General features: G+C 36.8%; 1 protein-coding gene across 2 annotated transcripts; it reads right to left on the bottom strand.

Annotated features, from left to right (window-relative positions):
* Positions 1-8,339: 8,339 nt before the first annotated feature.
* Positions 8,340-26,936, bottom strand: PGRMC2 (progesterone receptor membrane component 2). 2 transcript variants are annotated; one of them, XM_045467791.1, is made up of 4 exons: positions 26,132-26,936; positions 10,712-10,867; positions 9,713-9,740; positions 8,340-9,586 (listed from the first exon to the last, which is right to left on the bottom strand). In XM_045467791.1, exons 1-4 carry the CDS (start codon positions 26,643-26,645, stop codon positions 9,577-9,579), a joined length of 708 nt encoding a protein of 235 aa, XP_045323747.1. In that variant the 5' UTR covers positions 26,646-26,936; the 3' UTR covers positions 8,340-9,576. The 2 variants fall into 2 exon arrangements, with proteins under 2 accessions (XP_045323747.1, XP_045323738.1); XM_045467782.1 differs by lacking the exon at positions 9,713-9,740 and having other exon boundaries at positions 26,132-26,935.
* Between the last annotated feature and the right edge of the window lie 21 nt (positions 26,937-26,957).

Raw genomic sequence — 26,957 nt, 5'->3', positions numbered from 1 at the left:
TTGCCACGATTCTTTTGGAGCACCCTCAGGGGCTTTTGTATTTCTGGAGCTAACCTAATGAGTAAGTGTTGCTTTAGGACACATCTAAATTAGTTAAAATTCATTCATTCACTCATTCATTCATTCAATTTATATTTATGAGCAGATATTGTCCTAAGGCTAGATTCACCAAGATAGACCCAATTTCTGCCCCTAACAGTTCATGCGACAGAGTGAGGATCTAAGAGAGGGAGGGATGGGACATATAGATGTTGACAATACAGAACCCCTTCCTCTACCTTTTTTAAATGTGAAATATGCTTTGTCATGCTATGTTAAGTAAAAGTTTAATTGCTTCATTTGTTCAATCAGCAAACATTTATTGAATGCCTGCTTTGTGCCAGGCCATGTTCCAGGTGCTATGGCTTTAAGGGAGTCCATTTAAGGAACAGCCTGAGATAATGTTAGGAAGATCAGAGAAGCACCCTCCCTTATTCTCCCTTCACCCTTCTCCAACTGCCCTCTCACCTCATTTTCTGAGGCAGCAACAACTTCTAATCCTTTTTGGGTCCAAGGGAGGGCATCCCCTCAAAAGGAACTTTGAAAGTAATCAGATATACAATGTAAACATCACCTTTAACCATGCCAATCATTTGTCTCCCCTGGCCTTTCTTTAAATACACATGCAGGTTTACTCATGGCAGTGAGGCAGCACTGAAGAAGGGAGAAATAGCCAGAGTATGGTAACTTTGCCAGTGACTGACTGCTTGCATCTCTGTTGAGTAATCCTCTTTAGTAAATGCAAGCTGAGACTCAAAAATGAATGGAGGCTACCTAGGGTAGTGACAGGTATGTCCCAGGTGATGGCAGGGTCTTATCTCCTTCCCCATCTGATACTCACCGAAGATATCTGTACAAATAGTCCCATGATGCATTTGGCCATTTTTCTCCCCCCGATACTTTAGTACACTGAATCATATAGAAAAAGGGATAAATTATTTGGATAAACATAGATACTTCTTCTAGGCACTAAGGGGCTGTTTGAAATCATTATATAAAAAATGAGGCTTGAAGTAGTTAAAAAAAAAGAGGTAGATTTTATCTGTAATATGAAAATATTTCCAAAATGTGTAAATGGGTTAGACAAGTTGCAAAATAATATATAGTAGGATGAAGTCATTTATATTAAAAAAAGGGGGGGGGAGGAACAATGATAATGGCTAATATTGTATAGTGCTTATTACGTGCCAGACACTGTTCCAAGTGTTTCATGAGATTAACTCATTTGATCCTCAAAATGATGCCATGAATTAGGTACTGTTATTATTTCCATAATACAGATTTGAAAACTGAGGCATGGAGAAGTTGAGTGTCTTGCCTAAAGTCACACAGCTAGGATTTAAACTGAGGCAGTCAGTCTGCAGATTCTGGAACTTAAGCTTTGCAATATTTCTACAGGTACAGCCATAGACATAGAAAATGCTTAGAAGAAAGGATAGAGAGTTACACACCAAATGGAAAATTATGGTTGTCTTTGGAGAAGAACCAAGAATTGGAGGTGGGGCAGGGTCAATTTAAATATTCTCTTAGCTGAAATGTTTGAAGGTCAAACCCCGCCCCCCCCCCCGCCCCCGCCAAAAGAGAAAGACTGCATGTTACTGCTGTTAAATTATTTATTTTTTTAAAGATTCTATGTTTAAGAAATCTCTCCACTCAACATGGGGCTTGAACTCATGATCTCTAGATCAAGAGTCACATGCTCTACAACTGAGCCAGGCAGGCACCCCCTGTTAAATTTATTTCCAGATAATTTTTTAAATATTAAAAAAATCAAACTTGGGGTCAATATAAGTGATTTTGAATAAAATTGCTAGATTATGCTCTTTTCCTAAATTTCACATTGATTTTGATATCGAGAGCAGAAAAATTAATTGTGTTCATCTTTCCTCTTGTTCTGTCTCATGACTTCTGATGAAATCTTATTTCAGAGATTAGATGAAAAGTTATGTCAGATTTTATCTGGAACAATGGAAGGAATATTGGTAAAATTATTACATTTCATGGCTAAAATGTTTTTCAAGTTCAAAAACTAAAGCCCACATGACCATATCAGATCAAGTATTAGGTACTGAATCAAGTTAAGGGGGGGGATTTGTCACAAAATTGAAAAATTTTAAAGTTTCATATGTACTAATAATTGGGAAATTGTAGTGTATTAGGCTAATATAGAGATTTCTCTCTTGATAGGAGATAGGTAGATAGATAATGAAAGAATAATTTATTTTAAGGAATTGTCTCAAACAACTGTGGGGGCTGGCAATTCTGAAATCTGTAGGGCTGACAGGCTGGAAATTCAGGTAAGAGTGGATGTTAGTCTTGAATCCAATATCTACAGGGCAGGTTAGCACATGGAAAACTCTGGAAGGGTTTCTCTGTTGCAGTTTGGAGGCAGAATTGCTTCTTGTTTTGGAAACCTGTTTTTGCTGTTAAGGTCTTCAATTGACTGGATGAGAGCCACACATATTATAAGAGTAATCTGTTTTTACTTAAAGTCAACCAATTGCAAATGTTAATCACATAAATACTTTCACAGCATCATCTACACTAAGTGTTTGACCAGACAAGCAGACCCCATAGACTAGCCAAGTTGACACATAGTTAACCATTATGAGTAAATTCCAATTTGAACTGAATTCTGACTGCTCAAGAATATATATGTTAGAGATAATGTGAGTCTAGTGATTTTTTTCATTTAGGATGTCTGGAAGTTTGAATTTACTTTAAGAGACTCAGTCATTTGGAGAAAATCTTTGAATAGTACATTTGCAATACATTTAAGCCGTTCTAATCACCATTTTTGCTTAACCCAAGTTGAGTTGTGAGATGATTCTGAATTATTTCATGGCAGTTGAGATAAGGTTAACTAAAAAATTCACACAAATCTGTGAAGCTATACAGCAAATACATTGGTGAACTCGTTGTAGTATAGCATTTTCAATTTTGTTCCTAGTTAAAGATAGTTAACTTATGCGCAAAGTGCTTATTGTTCTTCAGTGAAGGTGGTCAATAATGAGAGGTGTTTTCATGTTAATATAATCACTCAGTTCTATCTCTGACATCTCATCTAATAAAGTCATGCAAATAATTTCAGGATCACCTCCAGTCCACGAGTTTAAATTCTTTTGTTAAAAAATTTTTTTTTTCATGTTTATTTTTGAAAGAGAGGGAGAGAGAGAGCAAGCAGAGGAGGGGCAGAGAGAGAGACACACAGAATCTGAAGCAGGTTCCAGGCTCTGAGCTGTCAGCAATCCTAAGACCCTGGGATCATGATCTGAGCTGAAATCAAGAGTTGGACACTCAACTGACAGTTACCCAGGTGCCCCTATTGAACTTCAATATTACATTGATGCTCTGTTACTAAATGTAATACTTTGTTACTAATAGATGAATTGTGGGAAAACTAGTAAACATTTTTCAGATTTAGGACTATAGGTTTAATTAACAAAGGGTTATTCAGATTTTTACTTTAAATAAAATTATATACCACCTAAAGATACTTAAAATGTCTTTCTACGATTGCAAAGTAGAAGAAGGGAATATAGTACATGTCATAGAGTTGGTGGTGGCCTTTATCTTATTTTTCACCTGCGAGGTATTATTGGTTCCTTTCACAATTGAGGAAAATTAGGCTCAGAGAAGTTCAGAAACTTGTTCAAGGTCACCAGAAAGCAGAATTCCTTCAAGGCCTAAACTCCTTCCACTACAGACACAGCCTAAATAGAGAAGGAATTAAAATACTTGCTCCTGCATTTCTTATATAAGAAAGGTGATTTGTTCCTATCTTATCTTGCATTTGTCTCCGTTCTCACTGTTAGCAAAGGTTTTAAGGACAAAGGTCTTTCTCTAAAAATAAGGTATTTATTCCTAGGCAAGTGCAGCAGGTTGGACTATTTTCATTATATTTTTATTACATTGCAATTTGTCTTTGGCAAGATCAGTTTAACTCGCCTTTTTCTAAATTACCACTGGAATAGGCCAGCAACTGCAATGAGTACTTCTGTAATGGGAATGGTAGGAAGAGAGGTGGGGTCAGGGGGGTCCACAGTGGAGGGAGCAAAGGACTTCCCTGGGTGGGATTTCAAAAGAGTTGATGAATGGTTTTAGTTATAGGGTAAAAAAAATGGAAGTCCTCTCCTTTTCTCTCCTTTTTCTTTTGGTCACCCCTTTGATGAAGCCTATAAGCTATAGCTGCTGCAAAACAATGTTGATTAGATAGGCACTTAGGTCAGGGTCGTACTGTGGTGCTTGCACCTTCATCCACTTGTGCCATGAAGATAAATCTGTAGTTTACAGTCCTAGAGTAAGTATTGCTAGATATTTTTAAGATTGCATAGCTCTGCCCTTGAACTGTATTCATAAAGTGAAAGAGTTCTGGAGATCATCTAGTCCAGTGGTTTCCCAACATTTTTTCTGTAGCATAAGGACTTCAAATTCTTACTTGCAAGCCCAATAAGCAAAACTAAGAAGAGGTGCTGCTCTGATGCAGTTCCTAGGCTCTCTTCCAGGTCTCTAAAATGTTTCCTTTGAGCCCCCATTTTAAAATTTCTGGTATTAGTCAACCCTCTGGTTTTACAAATTTAAGAAAAAAACATTTTGAACAAATACTATGTGTCCAGCACTGTACTAATAAGTTTGGGGAAATTGTGGCCTAAAATAGGAGTATGTTCTGGTTCCTGGTTTATTAGGGGAGACAGATGATTGCAACACAATGGTAAATCAGTGTTACAAATGTACCTGTGATATTATGGAGTCATGGAATGGGGGGGCTCCCTAATTCACTCTGGGGGCACTGAGTTGAGACTGAGCCTGAGTCTCTAAGACTGAACAAATTATCCAGGAGGGCAGTTAATTTGGGAAGGTATGGAGGACAGTATAATTCAGACTGAAGAATGGAGTGGGTAAGTAGCTAGGGGCATATTTTGGAAGATACAAGTTGTTTTATGTAATAGTGCTGTGGGAATTGATGAAGAGGACATCAGCCTTGATTCTTTAGAAAATAGGGAGCCACTGAAGGCCTCAAGTGAGGTCAAGTTTACATTTTAAATTGCCAACAGGGACTATGAGTTTGATGAGAACAAGGGAGGGTGGAAGATAAATTAGGAGAGTATAGCAGCGACAGAGAAGCTAAGAGTAAAAGTAAGTTTGGGGCGGGGGGTATGATGCATTCATTTTGAGGTTCTAGGTAGAGGTGTCCAGCATGACTGCATGGTATCTCTAGTCAGAAGACTTGAATAGACTATGATCCTATATATAGAAAGGGACTGGAGAGATGCAGGAAAAAGTTAACTTTGCTTAATTCTTGATTTTTGGTTATTTTCTTAATCCTTTTCTATACTGAGCATATATTACTTTTATGACCAGGCAAAAGCATAGCTTAGTTTTAAAATTCTGTTGACTTAGCTTCCAAACTTTGCTATTTTCTTTAACCAGATTGGCACCACACTATATGGAATATCCTGCCACTAAAATTTGTATTTGGAAATGATACTATGTAGCCATTAAGATCATGCTTTTAAAAATAAATATGCAAATATTTACCAGTCTTCTTACACCAAACTTCATGATTTGGTTTATTTAGTTGGGTCCTATGCAGATACAGTGATGGAAAAATCTCGAGAATAAACCAGAGTGTTCACAGCATGTCAACTGCTCTCTTGAATGGAGAAATCACAGGCAGTCCAAATGTTCTCTCAGTCACTAGTGATGGTAGAAAAAATGCGAAGCTGAAATCTAGCCCAGGGTCTCCTCAAAGTCTGACTCACAGGAGTGTGGTAAGAAGATACAGCCTTTTCTGACATTGCCTGGGAATGATGAGTCTTGCCTAAAAACAGTAAAGAAAAATTGGGTGGTGTTCATTTGAACTTTCTTCCTACAACAAATAGATCATAATCTGTTATTAGAATCTACCAAATTGAGGGCTGACCTTAATGGAACACACATACTCAAAAGCTATCTTTGAGCATTTGCTACATTTAACTCACTAGAGCAAAAGAACCATCACTATAATATGCAATGAGTCATTTTTATTATGCTCAAAGCAATTTATAAACTTTATTATTACCAGCTTATTCTGGTTCATAAAAAACTCTGTAAGGTAATACACTGTGTTAACATGCCAACGGCATACATTTTTAGTAATTGGCTGCACTTCCCAATTTCTAACAGAAGTAAATGGAATACGTGGGTAAGGACAGTCTGATTCAAGTTTTCTAGAGAACAATTTTCTCCAGTGCTGGTTCAATATACTAACTTCAGCTTTCAGATTATAGGTAGAGGTCGGTGTAAGTGTTGGGAGTCTGCAGATTTCAAAAAAGGCAGGTAGAATTATTGTCAGGAAAACATGACGTAGACTTCACTAATGTCAAGATTTTTTTTTTTAATGTTTTATTTTTGAGAGATAAGAGCGTGAGCAGGGGAAGGGTAGAGAGAGAGGGAGACACAGAATCCGAAGCAGGCTCCAGCTCTGAGCTGTCAGTACAGATCCCAATGCGGAGCTCCAACTTGTGAACTGCAAGATCATTACCCGACCCGAAGTTGGACGTGTAACCAATGAGCCACACAGGCACCCCTCACAGTCAAGGTTTAAAAACTTATCTGTTGTCTGAATAGGTTCGTTTCCTAATGGAGAGAAACTGACTAGTACACACAGTATAGATTTTGAGAAACATGCCAACTTTGAGATACTATCAGAAGATAAAAATCTGAATAAAAACGTTTTAAAAAAATCACATTAGATTTTTATGTAGAATCTCCTGATATGTAACTGAGAAACTTTAGGGAATATGAAACTGAATACAGGAAATCAAGACTAAAATTATCGAAGAGTAAGTTCATTTCAAGTGGATGTCAAAGATGGACAATATAACTTGAAATGATTAGTGTGGTGTTTCTCAGATGTGCCTGACCACAAGAATTACCATGGACTTCTTACGAGTGAAGTCTGAGGGGTGCCTGGGTGGCTCAGTCCATTGAGCGTGACTCCTGGTTTTGGCTCAGGTCATGATCATGGGGTCATGGGATCAAGCCCTGAGTCAGGCTCTGCGCTGAGCATGGAGCCTGCTTGAGATACTCTCTCTCATTTCTTCTGTCCCTCTCCCCTGCTCGTGCTCCCTCACTCTCTAAAATAAAATTAAAAACAAAACAAAACAAAGCAAGAGTCTGAGACCCATTTTCTTTCAATTATGGCTCAGTGTGTAGTAGGTTGGGTCTGATGTGTATTTTAAGTACTTCAAGTGGTTCTAATAATCAGCAAAGTCAGGGAAATAGAGTCTAAGGGGAAAACAGCAGCAAAAATACCACCACAGCTTCTATCTCCTTACTCTAAGACTACCCAGCAAACTACCTGAGAATGAGAAACACTCAACTGAAATTGAGGAATTGTCTATATAAGTTTATTTCAAGTCCAAAACACAAATTACTCAATTTTCTTAACAGACTGCATCATTTTTACTGCATGGATATTTAGGGTTTCTCTATTCACAAGTGCAGATTTATTTCTGAACTTCAGGCTGAAACTTATATGTGTGTATATATATATATATTTATATGTTTACTACAGAGGACATGTATGTTAGCAAATTTTATAAAATATTTTACATAAAAAACACACAAAGCATTTACCAATATTCTTCAGTCTTTACAACCAGTCTTCAGCAAAGATTTGGCTGAAGATCATTATTTTCTATAAAACATCCCAAGACTGAATATAATAGAATGCAGTATTTTTCATACTTTAGCTTATTATTGCAATTTAAATTTCCCCTTTCTTTGACGGCTTCTGCATATGTTATATTCATAAAGTAGAATAAACCTCTTCTTTAACTTGGTGACTTTAATGGGCGACTTAAGTTTTTGGTGTAACCAAGAACCTAAATAGTCTCAATGAAATCAAGTAACTGACATATGCAGAATATGCAGGGCTTTTCATAAGGGCTTTTTCAAATGAATAGAAGAATTCAGTACTTAACAGTGTAATACCCTTTATTATTTTGTGTTCAGTAACTATCACCCGGGTGCTATTACTTCTAGTATAGCCAGCATCAAAATATAAAGTCAAAATATGTACATTTTTATATATTAATTCTTACCTGAATAATCTCAGATCTCTTGAGAATGTTCCACAAAGTGAAATTTCTTCCTAAAGTTACAGTGAATGTGGTACAATGTGTACAAGTTGGTTAACCAGTGCCTGCTTTTCATTTCCAAGACTTTTCCTTATCTTGAATCAAATGCATAATCCTGACTACCATATCATAATGCACTGGGCTTACAGTTTATATATAAAGTCCAACTCAAGCTTATTTTGGTTTATTGTACATGCTTTATTAAAATGGTACTGGTATTTACAGTATCTGCAGAGTCCTTTCCAAGGCGCTCTCACACACATTCAGACGCACCCATACAACATCCATACCACAGCCCCATGCACCCACACCAATGAGATGTGAGGGTCAGACTCCTAAAATTAGGCAGCTGTTGGGGGACAAAGTTGTTGATTTGATTTTCGATTTTTTTTTAAAAGAGAAAAAGCATGAGGGAATGCATTTGGCCATTACAATGCTAATTAAGTTTGTGTATATTAACATATGTGGCAGTAACACTGAATATTCCTTTTACATTCTATGTACACAGAATGACATCAAGGTTTTGCAGTCAACAGAATATTCCAACTTCAGTCTCAATGCTGCTTGTAATGACTTTTGAATTCACATAGGGGCTTTCCCTAAAAATAATTCAAGTCTATGTAAGTGAAATAAGGCACAATTAATATTGATTTGATCTAGGGGAAGGGAAGGGATAAAAACTAGTTTCAAATGATCTTACTATTGGGAATTAACTTTGACTTAGATCCACTTGAAATCCCTTCTCCTAATTTCCAAAGATTTCTTAGAAGTAAGGGTTTTTTCCTTTTTCCTGACAAAACCCAAAAAGAAAAGTTTGAGAACTCACATTTTAATGTTTCAATAATCTAAACTACTCAAATTGATGTGCACCCCCAACCTCTCCTGCCTAGGTCTCCTCCCTCAGAGCTATAACAAAAACACAGCACATGAATCTCTTGCTGTTTTTGAGGAGATTTGTACACTTAAGTAGTAAATACATATCTGGTTGTCTTTGATTTAAAAAAAAAAAAATAGGAGGGAGGGAGGGAAGGAGGGAGAGAGGGAATAGTAACCTTGTGACTTTCTTGCTCTTTAAAAAAGTCCCTGTTTCCTCCTTTTCAGGATGATGAAGCCCCACCAGACATTACAAACAACTGCAACAAATGAGGTTGGCAGCATAAATAATGTCTAGTATTCAAATCTTCAAAGTGAGACTCATTTAGCTTGTATACAATCTGTTGAATGTTTTTTGCAGCAGGTGAACCAAACCCAAAGACGCTGGACATTCTGTGAAAGGGAGTAAGAATTGCAGTTCTGAAGGCCCCTGACTTTGGTTGTTTACAAAGTTCAATCCTGTTTATTGTGATCCTTGGTATCTTCTTCATCTGTATATTCTGATGGTTCTTCTCCTGGTTTTAGGAGTCTGCCTACATAATCATATTTTTCTGAAAAATACATCAAAAGAAAATCAGTAGTGATCAAATTTGTTTTACTATTCCATTACACAGCAGGGAAGGTGTTCACCTCTTTTAAAATTATATCGAATAAGCTAAATTGATCCTATTGCTCACCTTGGCTGGTCTTTGTATTCATGTAAGGCTTGAACAAAAGAAAACAGGATTAGGGAACTTACAAAGCTTGGGGACTGTGCTTTACCAGGAAAAGTGTTCCATTCTACCAGCTCTTAACCAAGGACATTTCATCAGAATCACTTAGAGATCATGCTAAGTAGATCCAACTAGAAAATATTCTTGGGAGAAAATGGGACATCTGCTAGTAGTCTCCAAGAAAATAAACCAAATGAGATGCAAAGTCATTTGTTACTCATTATCCTGTGTTCTTTGAGAACTCAGTGTGTGGCCCCAGTCATACCATTATTCTTTCTCCTAGCAAACTCTCTTCTTACATCTCTGTTAATATTCCTTGTTTTAGGTTACCAGTACTTAATTTAGAACACTATAATGTCCAAGGTGATACATATTTAATCATTTCTTGGTCAGGAATTTGAACTAGGTTAAGTGAATTAACTGACAAACCAGAAGGAAAAGACAGGAGGACTACCTCATACAGTAGAACCAGTTCAAATGCCAAGAAGCCAGAACTGTTTCCAAGGGATGTATAGGTCACATAAATAGCTGTCTGGAGTGTCACAGGAGTCAAGAGGTATTAACTGATGCCATGAGGGTATAATAAAGGGGAATGACATTTTTTCTTTATAGTTTTGAGAGTAAGATCAGTAAAATCATTTTAGAATAAATTGTAGTATCAATATCCATAATGAATTCAGTTTTAAATAGAAGCCTACATTTAAAAATACTATGTCTTACTTAAAAAGCCTTATAAGACTAAAGGTGTCATAATTTGTTAGACTTACAGTTGGTAATAAGTCAATTTTTAAAAATGGATTTTTAACTAATATGTAACAACCATTTTCAAATTTTGCTATTTTTATCATCAAATAATGATGGTGGTGAAAATATATCCTTAGGTTTCTTAAAGAAGTGAAATAGTATATACTTTCTTTGGCCATAAATTTAATATTTCCAAAGAACCCAAGAAAATGAAGGTACCTTTAAACTGCATTTCCCATTCTCGAACACTCTCCATTTGTACAGCATTCAAGTCTGAGAGATCATCATATTCATCTTTAAGTGCATCTTTATCTAGGCAAAATGTCGCCAGTCCTCTGGAGGCATCCCTACCAGCAAATATTCCATATGGACCAGCTGGGGGAAAAAAAGAAATTATTGACATCATCTTAACAATATTTTGTTTATTATTATTATTTTTCTAATGTTTGTTTATTTTTGAGAGAGAGAGAGAGAAAGCATAAGCTGGGTAGGGCCAGAGAGAGGGAGAGCTAGGTAGGGCCAGAGAGAGGGAGAGCTGGGTAGGGCCAGAGAGAGAGGGAGACAGAGGATCTGAAGCAGGCTCTGAGCTGACAGCAGAGAGCCTGCTGCAGGGCTCAAACTCACGAACTGTGAGATCATGATCTGAGCCGCAGTCGGGCACTTAACCAACTGAGCCACCTAGGCGCCCCAACCTTAACAATATTTTAGAATGTCTCAAAGGAAAAGGTCAAATAAAAGAAACCTCATAATGACTCATATTTGGTACACAGCCTTAACTTCAAAACATGCACAGATAGATACTAGACAATGAGAAGAAACTTCTTGGAGATCTACCTTTAGAACAAAATAAAGATTTTCATTGAAAATTTAAAACTTAAATTTCAGATACCTCAAAACTTGTATTCAAAGTTGAAGACTACAAGGTATTAGGGAGAAGAGGAAACTTAAGCAATTAGGTTTGGAAACTGGTTTGTTTGAGGGGAGATAATGCTTTATTGATTTCTGTTAATTAATTGTGGCATCTAAAAATAAAACAGAATATCCACTAGATAAGTACTTGGTAAAGACCCAAGTGAATTGTGGATCTAAAACATTTTCTTCCTCTAATCCAAAGTAGGTTGTATGAGAGCAGAGACTGTACCATCTTTGCACCTCCAGTGACTAGCTCAGTGCACAACACACGCAGATGTTCAACATATCTTTGCTGAATGTTTTACCAGAAATATGGCCCATTTTCAAAATAAATATCACCAGACTACCAGAATATATTCACAATTACCTATATAAACTATGAAAAGTCATTAAACAATGGTTGTCATTTGTCAAGGCTCTTGGGAAACAGGAGACATGGCTATAGGAACAGTTCCTCTGACTGACATAAAATGATTAGCATTTTGTCCAGGGAATTAAGAACCACTTCCCTAGAAAGGAATGGCGTGATTTATATGCTGACAGCAGTGAGCCATTCCCAAAGTCTGTGCTTGAGAGTGGCAATTGTATTACTCATCTCAGTATCCTCAATGCCTAGCACAGTGCCTGGCATAAAGTAGAAACGAAAGTTTCTTCCAAAATATTAGCTGCAATTCCAAATAAGGATTAACTAGATTTTGATCCTTTACTTTAAACAGATTCATTTATAGTAAGCAAAATCTCCACTCAAATTTATGACAAAAAAGACACTTGTTATTTAAAACAAATAAACAAAACCAAAACAACCTAATTTTCCATATTAAGAAATTGGTTAAATTACAGTACATTAATTTAATGGAATAATAGTACATAACTATCAAAAAGGAGATATCTCTATATGTACAGACACACACAGAAGTCCATGATAGAGTAACTAAAAACAGCAATTCAGAAGAGTATGTGTGTGTGTGTATATGTATATATATAGCATGATTTGCTTTGAATTAAAAAAAAGAATACACATGTATGCACATTCTACATGTGTTTGTATATGCATGAAAAACACCAGTTAGAATACAGACCAAACACTTAACAGTGGCAACCTTTTCTGGGGAATGGAGGAAAAAATTTTACTTTATGTAACTGGTAGTCTGGCTATTTAAAAAATTATTATTATTTTAATTAAAGCACAGTTGACACACAATATTATATTAGTTTCAGGTGTATAGCATAGTGATTTGACAAATCTATATATTATGCTTTGCTCACCACAAGTACAGCTACCATCTGTCACCATATGACACTGCTACAATACTACTGACTATATTCCCTATGATGTACCTTTCATCCCTGTGATGAATTCATTCCATAACTGGAAGCCTGTTATCTGTCACCCCACTTTACGAATTTTGGCAATCTCCTCAACCCCCTCCCCTATGTCAACCATTAGTTTGTTCTCTGAACTTAATGGGTCTTTTTCTGATTTTGGTTATATATTCATTAAAAAATTCTTTTTATAATAAAAATCTCTCTCTCTCCCCTCTGCCCCTCTCCCCCACTCATGCTCTCTAAAATAAAATCAGTAAACTAAATTAAATTAAGTAAAAATTTAAATGCTAATAGGTGGTACCTGGCTGGCTCAGCCATAAGAATATGTGACTTTGAGCCCCATGTTAGGTGTAGAGGTTACTTAAATATTTTTTTAAAAAATCAAGTGCTAATAAATAAGATTTCTAAAATTCCTAATTTTACAATAGAAAAAAATTTTCTTTCCTGAGGCTATAGTTATCCATACATGACAAAGGTAATTTAGAGAAAATAATTTTAAAACCAGAATTACTAGCTTAACTATTATGAGCAACAGAGTGGTCAGTTAGAGAGCTTACTGTTCAGTTAACAAAACAAAATATTTTCTAATGAGAAGTAAACTAGAAGAAAAACCTGGAAATTTCTTGCTTTTTAAATAAACAGAGTAATGATTATACCCATATTCATATTTGAAAGCATTTAGGAAATTGAAGATTATGTGTCAGAAAGTATCTGTACATTTGAGAGAATTCAAAAATCTACTTAAATAGACAAAAATCTAAAAACTTATGAAAATTAATTTGAATTATAGAAAGCGTTGCACTATAAAGTTCACTGAGTATAAGAAACATACTCTGAAACGTTCATGGCATGGAACCAGAAGTGGCATTCGCAATAGGTACAGATACATTAACATGAAAATTAAGATAATCCTTCCAGTAAAGTACTTTCTTATTCTATTTTCCTGTTCCTAAGTATTCTCCATATTGCTACTTAATATTAGGTGACATTCACAATTACCATTTAATTGTTATATATTTTCTTACTGAATGGATATACCTAAAATTTAATCATTTTCCTATTAGCATACACTTAGGCTACCAATTTATACTTTTAAATTTGTGTTTTATATAAGAAAATGAAACACTTTTTACAATGGGTCAACATTAATAACCTTCAAATTATTGCCAACTATTTCACTTGTCATTGAAAAGGGTATTAACCATTTAAGAGAAAGAAATTCAATATTATTTCTATTTACACAGTAAAATCCAAATTTCCTTAAATTGGAATTATTTATTTAAAAAAAATTTTTTTTTAACATTTATTTATTTTTGAGACAGAGAGAGACAGAGCATGAACGGGGGAGGGTCAGAGAGAGAGGGAGACACAGAATCTGAAACAGGCTCCAGGCTCTGAGCAGTCAGCACAGAGCCCGAAGTGGGCTCAAACTCACGGACCACAAGATCAAGGCCTGAGCCCGAAGTCGGACGCCTAACCGACTGAGCCACCCAGGTGCCCTGGAATTATTTATTTTAGAGCAATGTGAACTTTTAAAATTAAGCAAGAACAGGGGAGCCTGGGTGGCTCAGTCGGTTAAGTGTCCGACTTTGGCTTGGGTCATGATCTCAGGGTTCGTGAGTTTGAGCCCTGAGTCGGGCTCTATGCTGACAGCTCTGAGACTGGAGCTTCAGATTCTGTCTCCCTTTCTCTCTGCCTCACCCTCGCTCGCACTCTGCCTCTCTCTCTCAAAAATAAGTAGACATTAGGGGCACCTGAGTTGGCTCAATTGGTTAAGTGTCTGACTTCAGTTAAGGTCATGACCTCATGGTTCCTGAGTTTGAGCCCCATGTCGGACTCTGTGCTGACAGCTCAGAGCCTGGAGCCTGCTTTGGAATCTGTGACGCCCCCTGTCTGTCTGCCCCTCCCCTATTCACACTCTCTCTCAAAAAATAAATAAATGTTAAAAAAATTCTTTTTAAATAAACAAACATAAAAAATAAAATTAAGCAAGAATAGTCCCTAGGGAGAAAAGTAGCCCTCATCTTAAAGCAGTTGTGTGGGTTTATTTTTTTTTTTGCATAACTCCACATGCTTTGTGGCACTAGCTGCTTCTCTGGAGATGGAGGCGATAGATAGACAGATAGATAGAACCAGTGTGATTTTTTTTTTTCTTGAGGAACGACAATGATGACAAAGTAATCTATAAACATTATATATCCCCTTAATGCTGACAAACTTAAAACAGCGATGAGTCACACACAAAAGAAAAAGTAAAGCTGATCAAGGCTGTAAAGAACTACAAATGTAAAATGATAGTCAACCATTTAAAGAATTTTCTAGCACGTGACTTTACTCTCATAGTCTTGCAAAGTAAAAGGAACAATTTTTGCCCTCCTCACTTGGCAGATGAACAGAAGCAGAGGCATTCAGTGACTTGCTTAAAATTACTAGCAGACTTAGGAAGTACTATTTCCACTTTTCTTTTAAAAAATTTTTTTAATGTTTTATTTATTTTTGAGAGAGAGAGAGAAAGAGAAACAGCGCAAGCAGGGGAGGGACAGAGAGAGAGGAAGACACAGAATCTGAAGAAAGGCTCCAAGCTCTGAACTAGCTGTCACCATAGAGCCTGACACAGGGCTCGAACTCCCGAACCGTGAGCCGAAGTAGGAAGCTTAACCGACTGAGCCACCCAAGTGCCTCATCTGCTTTTCTAACTACTCCAAATATAGTCCACCTTCAGAAAACACACAGAGGATCCACAAACCCAAAGGTGGAGTGACACCTGAAAATTGGAGCATTTCCATTAATTACAAAATTTCAGGGGAATAGATATTTTAGAACACCTATTAAATCAAAAGAAAAGAGAATTAACAAGAAAGCTATATACATCAACACCTTTTCTTATCATTTTATTGTAATATTTATCTTCCTGGCCTGCAAAAGTCAATCTACTTCAAAGTACTTAAGAGTATAAACCATAAAACTTATCTGAATTATAAAAGAGAGAAGATGATCATTATAAAAACAAAAAAATCTTCCATCTCTGAGTATATTAATATATACCAATGCATTCTCTTATAAAATTCTCTGCCAACTTTTCTAAGGAGACCTCAATGCTAAATTAATGTAAAAACAAAACTTCATAAAACACGTTCTTTTTTTGATTTTAGATGTCGACTTAGTAAGAGCGAACTTGAGTCAACAGTTAATAAATCAAGCCTATTTCTAGGCAAAATGATGTTTTATTAACTCTCGAACAGAAAAGAATGATTCAGTGATTAACATACTTCTTCACTCTCTAAACTATATTAAGCGGTCTTCTTCCCTCAGGAAGCATTTAACTTATGAAAAGGTCTTTTTAGACTAGTTTAGTTTTTTCTGTAAGATCATAAAGAACATAACATTAAAAACTAGAATTGGAATTGGATGCATTGCTCAGAGAAAGGAGGATATGAGGTCTAACTAAAGTACATTTCTCTGCATTTATAATACAACCAGAAGCATTATCTGAGAAGCCAGAAATACCTGCCATTCCACTACCCCTTTACACAACAAACATAAAAGTTACTGATTCCAATATTTTGATAACCATACTTGGCTACCTATTACACTAAAATAACATAGTGTTTGTTTACCCAAGGAAAACAAATTTTAATGGTATTAAGCCTTTAAGTATAATTTATAAAAAAAAAATAATAATAAAGGCCAGCTTATATAAACTAATGTTATTTTGAGTATTAAGGGTTCATTTTTACATTAACATCTCAGTAATAACTAAGGGAGTTATATTCTGTTGCTTTATCATAGACTACAATATAATGCTGATATAAAAGTGGATTTGCAGGGATGCCTGGGAGGCTCAGTCGGTCAAGCATCCAACTTCGGCTAAGGTCATTGTCTCACAGCTCATAAGTTTGAGCCCCACATTGGGCTCTGTGCTGACAGCTCAGAGCCTGGAGCCTGCTTTGGATTTTCTGTCTCCCTCTCTCTCTGCCCTTCCCTCCCCTGCTCTCGCTCTCTCTAAAATGAATAAATGTTAAAAAAAAAAAAAAAAAAAGTGGATGTTTAATTTGAAGAAAATTCTTGCTACCAAAAATGAACAGCAATTCAACCAAGGCAGTTTCTCTTCAATGTACTTATGTAACAAATATTCTAGGACATCATTTTAAAAATAAATCTTTTATTAAAAAAAATTTTATAATGTTTATTTTATTTTTCAGAGACAGGGTGTGAGCTGGGGAGGGACAGAGAGAGGACACACAGAATCTGAAGCAGGCTCCAGGCTCTGAGCTGTCAGCACAGAGCCCGACGTGGGGTTTGAAACCAGAAACCGTGAGATCATGACCTGAGCTGAAGTCAGATGCTTAACCAACTGAGCCACTCAGGTGCCCCTAAATAACTCTTCTTTTAAAGATAATGTTAAATACATCAAAATGACATTATACTAGAATTCAGATTTCATTAATACTCTTTAAGAGTTAACATAACTGTGGCACAGATTTTTCAAGTTCAAAATTCAATAAATCTACTAGTTAGTGAATCCTGAAACTGCTTACTTTAATATGATCAGGTAGAACGGGTAACATTTTTTTGAAAAAGGAAAAACATATGGCCACTGTAAGAAAATGTTTTAAAGAATAATGCAATGAACAGAAAATTCCAGGAAGAACTAAATATCTAAAGTATGTAACATAACTTTGTGATTCTTAGAATGACTACATAGCTACATTAGTATTTATGAAGAGGAGAAAATTCTACAATGAATATTTCAGTTATTTCCATAGTATAACAACCATAGTCTCAGGGACAAACTTTAATTCATTAAAGTTTATAAACAGCCTAGTTTTCTGGCCTGTTTTGACAATAGTCTTTTGTGATTACTAAAGCAACTTAAAAAAAAACAAAACTAATTATAGTTGTATTGAGTAATGTATTCCAAATAAGATTACAACGGGCCTAGGAACAAATGAAGCAATATGTAAAAGTGACTGAAAGAAATCCAAGTAATAAATATTAATTTTTTATACTTATATTTAGGAAGTCCCAAGACTTTTAGAGAGAAGGTAGTGTGGAGAAAATGAAAGAATACCTCTCAAGAAGCCAAGATAACTGGGTTCTAGAGGCTTCACCAACATTTAACATTGGGCAAATCTTAAAGGCATTGGTATAAAATGGGGAAAGAATCTAGTTTGGCCTCCTCCCATTGTAGGCAGGTAAAATACTTTCCTTAACTCAATCTTGCTTCTGAAATTCAAACTAGAAGGCTGTCAACAATACTGTGGGTTGAGCTCAGTGGCCTTGGCCCTCGCTTATGGCTTAGGGTGGGGACAGGGAAGACTGAAAAATTAAAACTTCAGGCCTATGCCAGATGTTGGAATGGAGACTGAGTTTAACACAACCTTCATAGGATGAGAAATCTAAGGTGAAAAAATAGCATCTTAAATGATTATATTATTATATAATTTTTTTTAAAGTTTATTTTTGAGATAGAGACAGAGCACGAGTGGAGGAGGGGCAGAGAGAGGGAGACACAGAATCTGAAGCAGGCAGGACCCAGGCTCTGACCATCAGCACAGAGCCCGATGTGGGGCCTGCAAGATCATGACCTGAGCTGAAGTTGGACACTTAACTGACTGAGCCACCTAGGCGCCCCATATTATTATATAATTGTTATATTAAAAATAGGACTTAATTAGCTATTGGAATTTAGTGAACAGTAAAGGTAATACTGCAAGTGTTGGGGAAAAATATTCTATAAATAGTGTTGGGGTAACTGCATAGCTTTCTGTAAAAAAAAAAATCCTTATTTCACATCTTAAAACAAATTCCAAATGGAACTAAAAAACCCGAACCATAGAAGTACTTTAAAAAACTACGTATTTAAAAAAATAACCTTTTTAGTGCAAAAAACCTTTAACTTATGATAAAGAAACTCAGCAGCCATAGAAAGAAGATAAATTTGAATACATAAAACCAAAAATTTCTGTGGCTTAGAAAAAACACCATAAAGTATAAAGACAAATAAACTAGGAAAAATGTTTGCAGCTAAGATTGATTCACTTTTGATTCACTTTTTAAAAAACATCTAAAATCTCTAGGAAAAGACCAATACCATGATTGAAAAACTGTAGCAAAGAATATATGAACACATAATTTGTAGGAAAGGAAACATAAATGACTCAAAATTCTAAAGGTAGCCAACCTCACTAAAAAAGAGAAATGTAAATTAAAACAATATTGAGATACCATTCTAACTTCTCAGATTGACAAAGACCAGGAAGTTTGATATTGCATTTTTTGGCAAAGGAGTGAGAAATAGGCATTTCCATGAAGTGTAAATTGGTCCAATTTCTCTGGAGGGCAATTCGGAAATAAAGTACCCAAATAAAAAATATCCTGTAACCTAAGTCTCAGTCATTTTACTTTTAGAATTTTCCGTTTTTAAGTAATTTTTTTTTAATGTTTATTTATTTTTGAGAGACAGAGTATGAGTGGAGGAGGGGCAAAGACAGAGGGAGACACAGAATGTGAAGCAGGTTCCAGGCTCTGACCTGTCAGTACAGAGCCTGATACAGGTCTTGAACTTATGATCCACGAGATCATGACCTAGGCTGAAGTCGGATGCTTAACCAACTGAACCACCCCGGCTCCCCCTAGGAATTTACTTCATAAGTTTACTCATGTGTGTAAAAGGACATGTACATCAATATTTACAGGAGCACTAGGTATTAACAAAAGATTGGAAACAACTTATATGTTTGTTAATACCCTGTAAATTCTTCTATTTTAACTATGTATTACCAAACAAAAAATACAGTTGGCTTAAGGAACAACATAGAAAAAATACCCCAAGAAACAAAAAGACAGTAATTGCTGCAGACAAGTTTTTGCAGTAAAAATTATAAACTACATGAACAAACCACCATGGAGGAGTGAGCACATACAGCAGATACAAGAACTGGCATCCCCAGAATAATACAAACAAATTAAAGAACTATAGTATGTTTGTCTAAAATTCTTAAGCAATTAAGAGATGAAACATAAAGAAAAATTAAAAGACATGAACGACAGAACGAAAAGCTAATGTGTACCTACTAAGAGTTCCAGAGGAATGAATAAAGAGAATGGGGGAGGCAATAATTGAAGATAATGAGTTCAAATTTTCTAAAATAAATGGATGACACACATCCTCAAATTTTAGTAGAGTGTGGCACATGTTAAAAAAAAAAAAAATCAAATCCCCACCTTGACAAATCCTAGTAAAAGAGTGGCACTCCAAAGACAAATGGGAAAACGGATTAATCAAAGGAATGCAATTTACCCAAAGCACTTAAAGAGAAATAGAAGACAGTGGCATAATATTATTGAAGATCTGAGATAAAGGTCAATCTACAATTTTATATACTAAACCTATACTATTATTCCTGAACAAGGGCATATAGAGACAGAATTTTTTTTTAAATGTTTACTTATTTATTTTTGAGAGAGACAGAGCTTGAGCAGGGGAGGGGCAGAGAGAGAGGAAGACACAGAATCCGAAGCAGGCTCCAGGCTCTGAGCTGTCAGCACAGAGCCTGACATGGGGCTTGAACCATGAACCATGAGATCATGACCTGAGCTGAAGTCAGATGCCTAACCGACTGAGCCACCCAGGTGCCCCAGAACTTTTTTTCTACCAATGAAAAAACTATAGGACATACCTCACTAAAATGAGAGCTGAACCTTGAACAAAGTAATGAGATGCAAGAAATGACAGTGAATAAAGAAAATGGTAACTATGCTGGTAAATTTAAATGAGGGCTGACAATAAAAAACAGGTAATACTTTAATAAATTTGGGGGAGGAGTTTGAAAAAATACAGAACTATAAGTCTAATAGAAATAATATAGAAAATAGGATGAGGGAGGGACTAGAGTGAAAGTTTTCTAAATGATTTTGTTTTTATTACTTTTGAGAGAGAGAGAGACAAAGAGAGAGAGTGTGCACACATGCACAAGCAGATAAGGGGTAGAGAGAGGGAGGAACACAGGATTCCAAGTGAGCTCTGCAATGACAGCAGAGAGCCCAATGTGGGGCTCGAACTCGGGAACTGTGAGATTACAAACTGAGGTGAAGTCAGATGCTCAACCGACTGAGCCACCCAGGCACCCCATATAGAGTGAAAGCCTTCTAAACCAGGGCCACAACATATGGCTATATACTACAGACTCTCAAGAGACACCATCCACATTTGTATGCATGGTACTTTTGTATATTTATTAAATAAATATTCTCTCAAATAGCAGTAAAGTGTCTTAGAGTTTTTTTAATTCACAGAGAAATGTTTGGCTAATAGTCCTATGTTCTTCAGAAGGATAGTGTCTATAGCAAAAACTTTAAGGAAATCACCAGAAGAATCGTTAATAGAATATATCCAAATAAGTAGGGAGAAAGAGTGGAAGAATTAAAAAATTCAATCTGCGAAGGAAAAAAAGTGGATAAAAGGAGGCAATGAAACATATGCCAAAGATAAATTACTAAATAAGATGATAGAAATCTAAATATATCAGTAATGATAAAACATATAAACTGATTAAGCTGCTTAAAGACAGTGTTGATATTACAGTCAATGAAAAAAAATGTGGTTATATGTTTTATCTACAGAGGAATAATAAAACATACCAGACTGGTGGAAAAAGAAACACTGAGGTAATACTAACCAAACAAAGGCTGAAGTCAAATCTCAAAATCAGTAAAGGTTAAGGATGTTTCTTTCTCTGCTGATTAATGTGATATGATCAGTTCTAGATCTAGTGCTAGATGGCATCAAAACATTCTCACACCCAATCTTTGTATGGCTGACTCCTTTAGGTTTTTGCTTAAATATCAACCCCCTTTTCTTGATAAACTAACATAAATAAAACATCTTTCTTAACCACCTATTCTAAATAAAGTCTTTTTTTTACCCTCTATTACATATCCTATTCATTTCTTTCATAAAATATTTAACTATAAATTATAGTTATATACTGAATGCTAGTTTATTGTCTGTTTTCCTAAATTTCCACACAGGTAGGAACTCAACTGTTTTGAAAACTCAGTTAACTCACTTTTCACAACATCTTATTTAAGCAACACTGTAACGAAATCCAGGCAATTCCTTTTCAGTATTTAATATGGAGATGAAATCCTATCTTAGCTATCTTGAGATGATGCAGGTTCGAAGGGTAGAGAAGTTATTTAGTGATGTCTGTCATGCGTACAGAGGGGAAGGGTGGTCTATGTCGCAGATTGTTGAAAAGAATTATTAAAAGAACATGAATGGCTAACTCTAGATGTTACTAAATCTATTTTCTTCCAGCATGAATAACATATTCTGGTCTCATATGGGCTTTCAGCTATCCTTTTATACTTAATGTTAGTATTTAACATAAATACAATTCCCTCAAAGATTAAAAATAAGGGCATGATGCTGAACTCAAGAGTAGGTATTATAGAAATAACTAGTATAAATTTGAGCAGAGTATCAAAATTCATTAGACAACTTAGCTGATTCTTTTATTTTACTGAAAGGTAATGGATGTGTATGGCCATTAGTCCAAACAGACCCAGTTGGCTTCAAAGCAAGTAGCTGGGATGATAGCTGATAGTGTGAATAGGATATCCACGAAGGAAGAGGTCAGGTTGAGCCTAGTCAATATGCTGCAACTCTTGCTTCAACTGTAATTTTGCAAACTATAAATAAAAGTTAACATACTGAAGATAAAATTTAAAAAAGGAGGAAAATCACTTGAAAGGTACATGTGCCCCTTTCATGGGGGTACTTCTTTTATATATGACTTTTTCTTTTCTAGTGGAATTTAAAGGGAAGTTGGAGAAAATACAGCTTTGGTCTGTGTCAAAGAAAATGCTATATGGAATAAGGGGAAAGGCATATATTTAAATTTCAGAAATGCAGAATAAACTATTATACAAATTATACAACTGTATAATTGTTTGCCATTCTAAAGAATAAACAAAAACACTATTTTGGTAGAATTTCACTGTAGTAATATTAATCAAGTTATTTAGAATTATACTATCTATTCCAGTCTTCCTACTCTATTATGACTCTAGAAATGTGTGAAATTATATTTTGTTGTGATACAATGGGATGGGATGGCATGTAAAGTCAATTATACTGTTTGATTTCTAGCTTTGCCACTAAGTAGGTGATCTTGAGTAAAACCTCCTTGAGTTTCAGTTTCCACATTTGTAAAATGGGAACATTACTTATCTCCTAGGGCTGTTTGAAAATTAAATGAGATAATAAGCTCAATAAATGGAGTTTCCTCCTCCTCCTCCCTTGACCTCTAGAATCAATGCTGTTGAAAAGAACTCTTTGGTAAGACGGAAATTCTCTATAAAGTGCACTAATATGGTAGCCATGTGGCTACTGAGTAATGGAAATGTGGCCAGTGAGATGGAGGAACTCAATTTTAATTATACTTAATTTTAATTAACTTAAAATTAAAAAGCCGTATGTGGCTTGTGGCTACCATATTGGACAGCAAAACATACAGCCATGAAAGTGTGTTTCTTTGAGGCTTTAGATCCTTATGGGACCCTGGAGAGGGTATCAAAATAACAGTAAGATTCTCTGCAAGTTTATCCCATTATGTAGTTTACCTGAAGTAGTATAGATAGGCTTTGTGGTCAAATGTACCTGGATTTGAATGCCATGTCTGTACCTCAGACTCCCCATCTGAGGGCAAGAATACTTACTAACCTCACTGAAGTAACATGGAGATGACAAATTAATGGATCTGATGTAGTAGGTGCTTAACAAATCTTACTTTCTTTCTCCTCCCATATGCATTGTTTCTTACCTGACCACTTTCCTCACATGCTGGCCAAGTGCCTGAACTGTTACTAAATTTAATGCTGACAAATGTAGTTAATGCCAGTTGTTTGCCAACATGTGTTTACTCCACTAAATTGTCAATAATTTTTTAAGAACTTGAACTTTAAAAATGACTAAGAATTTTTCAACATAGAATTTTTCAACATAGAAAAACCTCACAAAATAAAAAATCTTTAACTCTAAAACTATTATTGTGAAATGGGAGTAGATATTGGCTAGGCAAAGAAATGAGGTTTTCTGGCTCCTTAGCCCTAAGACTGTCAGGCTAAAATTGCTTCAAAGTGCTCAGATGACTGAAGATGAAAATAAAAATTAAAACCCAAAATAAACTTATATCTGAAATTTGGCTTCAGGACTTTTAGAAAAAGTGCTACATCTGTTAATGTGAAATGTCAACATATTTCAAGCCCATAGGTAATCTGTCTACTTTCAAGGTTCCTTTCCATAATACAACGTTCCAAACATCTCTACTAGGTTGAACAATAAATACTTAGAATAAAATAACTAATTACTCTTAGGCTGTTCATCAGGACCTGGGAATTGGTGGAAGCCAACCTAAAAGTGATTTCTCCGTGTTATCTAGGAAGCCCCTTAATGCTCAAGCTGCACAAAGGCTATCTATGTTATATCTATGACTCTTAATTTTTAATTTCTGTTGCAGAACATTTGCCACTGGAGGCTGCTAAACTATGTCCAGGACAACCTTTCCTAGCTATTTGCAGATAGTGGCAAAGCATAATGTGTGAGGACCAATATGCTTCTTTGCACTAACACTTTATTTGTTTCGTTGTCAGTTTAGATAGGGGCTACAAAAGCAGGTCTTTTAGTTGGGTAAGCTCTATATTAAAAACCTAAAACTGTACACAATTTCTAATCACTGCATACACTTTTTAATATTAATAAGAAAAAACTTCAGGTACAAAATATTGTGTAAATCCTTGATTTAAAAAAAATTAACTATTTAATTTGGTCTGTCCGTTTAGTTACTTTACTTTGGCTCTATTTTCTTGTCCCTCATATTCTTAAGAAAAAGTATTAACTGTTTTAGCTGAGTTAAGTAGGTAGACAACTGTTTTTCATATTTACATAACCAGAAGCAAATACTTTATAAGATACCTATGACTTAATTAAATTCAACGTAGATGTACACACAAAAATACAAGCAACTAAGCAATTAAATAATTTAACACATAAAATCTCCTATTTCTTATTCCTATTTCACTTAACCAAAGCACTTTAAAATATATTCCAGCCATCAAACACTAAAACCAAAAGTATATATTTACAAGTACCAATAAATCTCCTGTACTAACAGATTAAATCGAGAAGGAAACCAACTTGTTTTTAGACTTGCCAACCCCCTTAACTTTAAGGCTTGAATGTACTCTTTCGAATAACAGGTCACTCTAGGTCCCTAATTTTATTATTTATTTTTTATTGTAGTCACTTTTTTTTTTAAGCTTAGAATTAATTACTACATAACCAGGATGTACAATGTTGCTCAATTTTATTGTATACCAACAGGTTCCATGAGTCTGAACTGAAGTTTATTAGCATAATCTGAAATGTACGCTGTAACTACATGGAAGAAAGAAGGGTTTCTAACCCAATGACCCTACATACACGGTTCTCTGAAAGCAAAGTTTTAAAAACCTTTAACTTGCAGAAACCTTGCACTGGGGTGTGGATTTATAGCTTTTTAAAGTTTTTTCTGCTCAGTGAAAACACAGTAAGTCATTATCAACATGTATTTGAATACTTGCCTTCCTACGATAAAAAAAAAAAAAAAAAGAAAGAAAGAAAGAAAGAAACCAGACAGGCCCGCCTGCTGGGGTATCTGAGCTCCACCTCCAAAACTCAGGGAGAATATCTTTGCCAGTCTTTATTAAGATCTACATTCTGGTCTGTCTACAGCCTACATACATGGTTAATCTTGGAAAGTGGCTCCATACTAAAACTGGTTTAAAGAAAAAGAATCTGAGATGTTGCTTATATGCCCAGACTTCACAAGCTAAACGGTAGGAACTTGTAACTACGTGTACCTAAACGTGGCCTTATGGGGAATGGCAGAGGGAAAAGGGAGATCAGTGGCTAAAAAGAGTAAAGAAAGGAAAGCTGTGAATTACCTGGCGTACAACTTCAGGTCCGTACTTTAGACATCTCTCCTCCCTCCTGCCCCCACCTATCCCAGGAATCAGAAAGCTCAGGAAAGGTTATGGGCCAGCTTGACAGGCGACAACTAAAAGTATTTTGAAAAATTCAGCACAAGAGAAGGCTTCGTGGAGGGATGAGAGAAAGATGAAAGCTGAGAGCTAGCAACACTGAAACACAGACTTCGGAGGGTGGAAAGCTGTAAGTGCCCGCTGCTGGGGTTGTGTGTGGGGCCGGCCGTCCCAGGTGCAGCAGCCAGGGCGCAGGGGTTCAGACATCGAGAAAGCTGGGCAAACCAACCCAGTGCCTAGGGGCGCCCACCATCGGAAGAGGGTCGCACTTGAGCTACAGGAGGTCTTCCCCCTCCCCTTCCAACTCCTCCTCACCCGGGCCGTAGAACTTGCTGCCTTTGGTCACGTCGAAGACTTTCCCATTGACCGCGAGAAGGATGCGCGGGGTGCGGGACCCGTCGTACTGGCGCAGCTGCTCCAAGCTGAAGTCCCGCTTCTTCATACGAGGCAGAGAGGCAGCGGGACTCTCCTCGCCGGCTCCGGCCCCGGCGCCCAAACCCCGCCGCCCCCAGCGCACCCACAGCCGGTAGGCCCCCAGCAGCACCAGCGCCACCAGCGCCACGTTCAGCAGCATCTCCCCGCCCCCCGTCAAAAGCGCCAATGCCGCTGCTGCCCAGCCGCCCCCTTCTGCTGCCGCTCCCGCGCCGCCTGGGCTCTCGCTGCTGCCGTCGCTGCTGCTCTCACTGCCACTCCCCAGGGTGCCTAGCTTCACGTCCCCATCACCCGCCGCCATCACTGCCCGCCAGCGCCTTCCTCCTCCTCCCCGCCCCCTGCCCTCCCCAACCCCACGGCCAACCCCGCCCATCTGAGGCCTCTCAGCCAATAACATGAGGTGAGGGGGCGGGGTCAGGCTTGCTCTCGATTGGGTGTTGACGGGGTAACGTTGTCTTGGATCTCTCCCTCCTCCTCCCTTCTTTTGCAGACCGCGCTCGCGTGCGACGCCCCGCCCACCTCGCCCCACACTTTCCTGCTTTCGCTCGTCGCCTACCCTGGCTGAAGTGGAAGAGGGGGGCGGGCTTGAAGAAAAGATGCAGCGCCGGCCGCGCGCGCGCACAGGCCGAGTGAGACTACGGCGCGTGCGCGAGTTCCGGAGCGCCACGCGCTCTCCTTTCCTTTGCAACTCCTCCGGGAGGCAGGCTCC

This window comes from Leopardus geoffroyi, chromosome B1 (assembly GCF_018350155.1).
Source record: "Leopardus geoffroyi isolate Oge1 chromosome B1, O.geoffroyi_Oge1_pat1.0, whole genome shotgun sequence".
In the NCBI taxonomy this organism is placed as follows: domain Eukaryota; kingdom Metazoa; phylum Chordata; class Mammalia; order Carnivora; family Felidae; genus Leopardus; species Leopardus geoffroyi.
This window is presented reverse-complemented; position numbering and strand designations above follow the sequence as displayed.

Excerpts from the sequence above, each read along its gene's own strand:
- PGRMC2 (XM_045467782.1), bottom strand. The coding sequence starts at position 26,645 with ATGTTATTGGCTGAGAGGCCTCAGATGGGCGGGGTTGGCCGTGGGGTT. Across the intron at positions 10,868-26,131 it reads CAGCAAGTTCTACGGCCCGG|CTGGTCCATATGGAATATTT; the intron begins GTGAGGAGGAGT and ends TTTTTCCCCCAG. Across the intron at positions 9,587-10,711 it reads ATGGGAAATGCAGTTTAAAG|AAAAATATGATTATGTAGGC; the intron begins GTACCTTCATTT and ends TGTATTTTTCAG.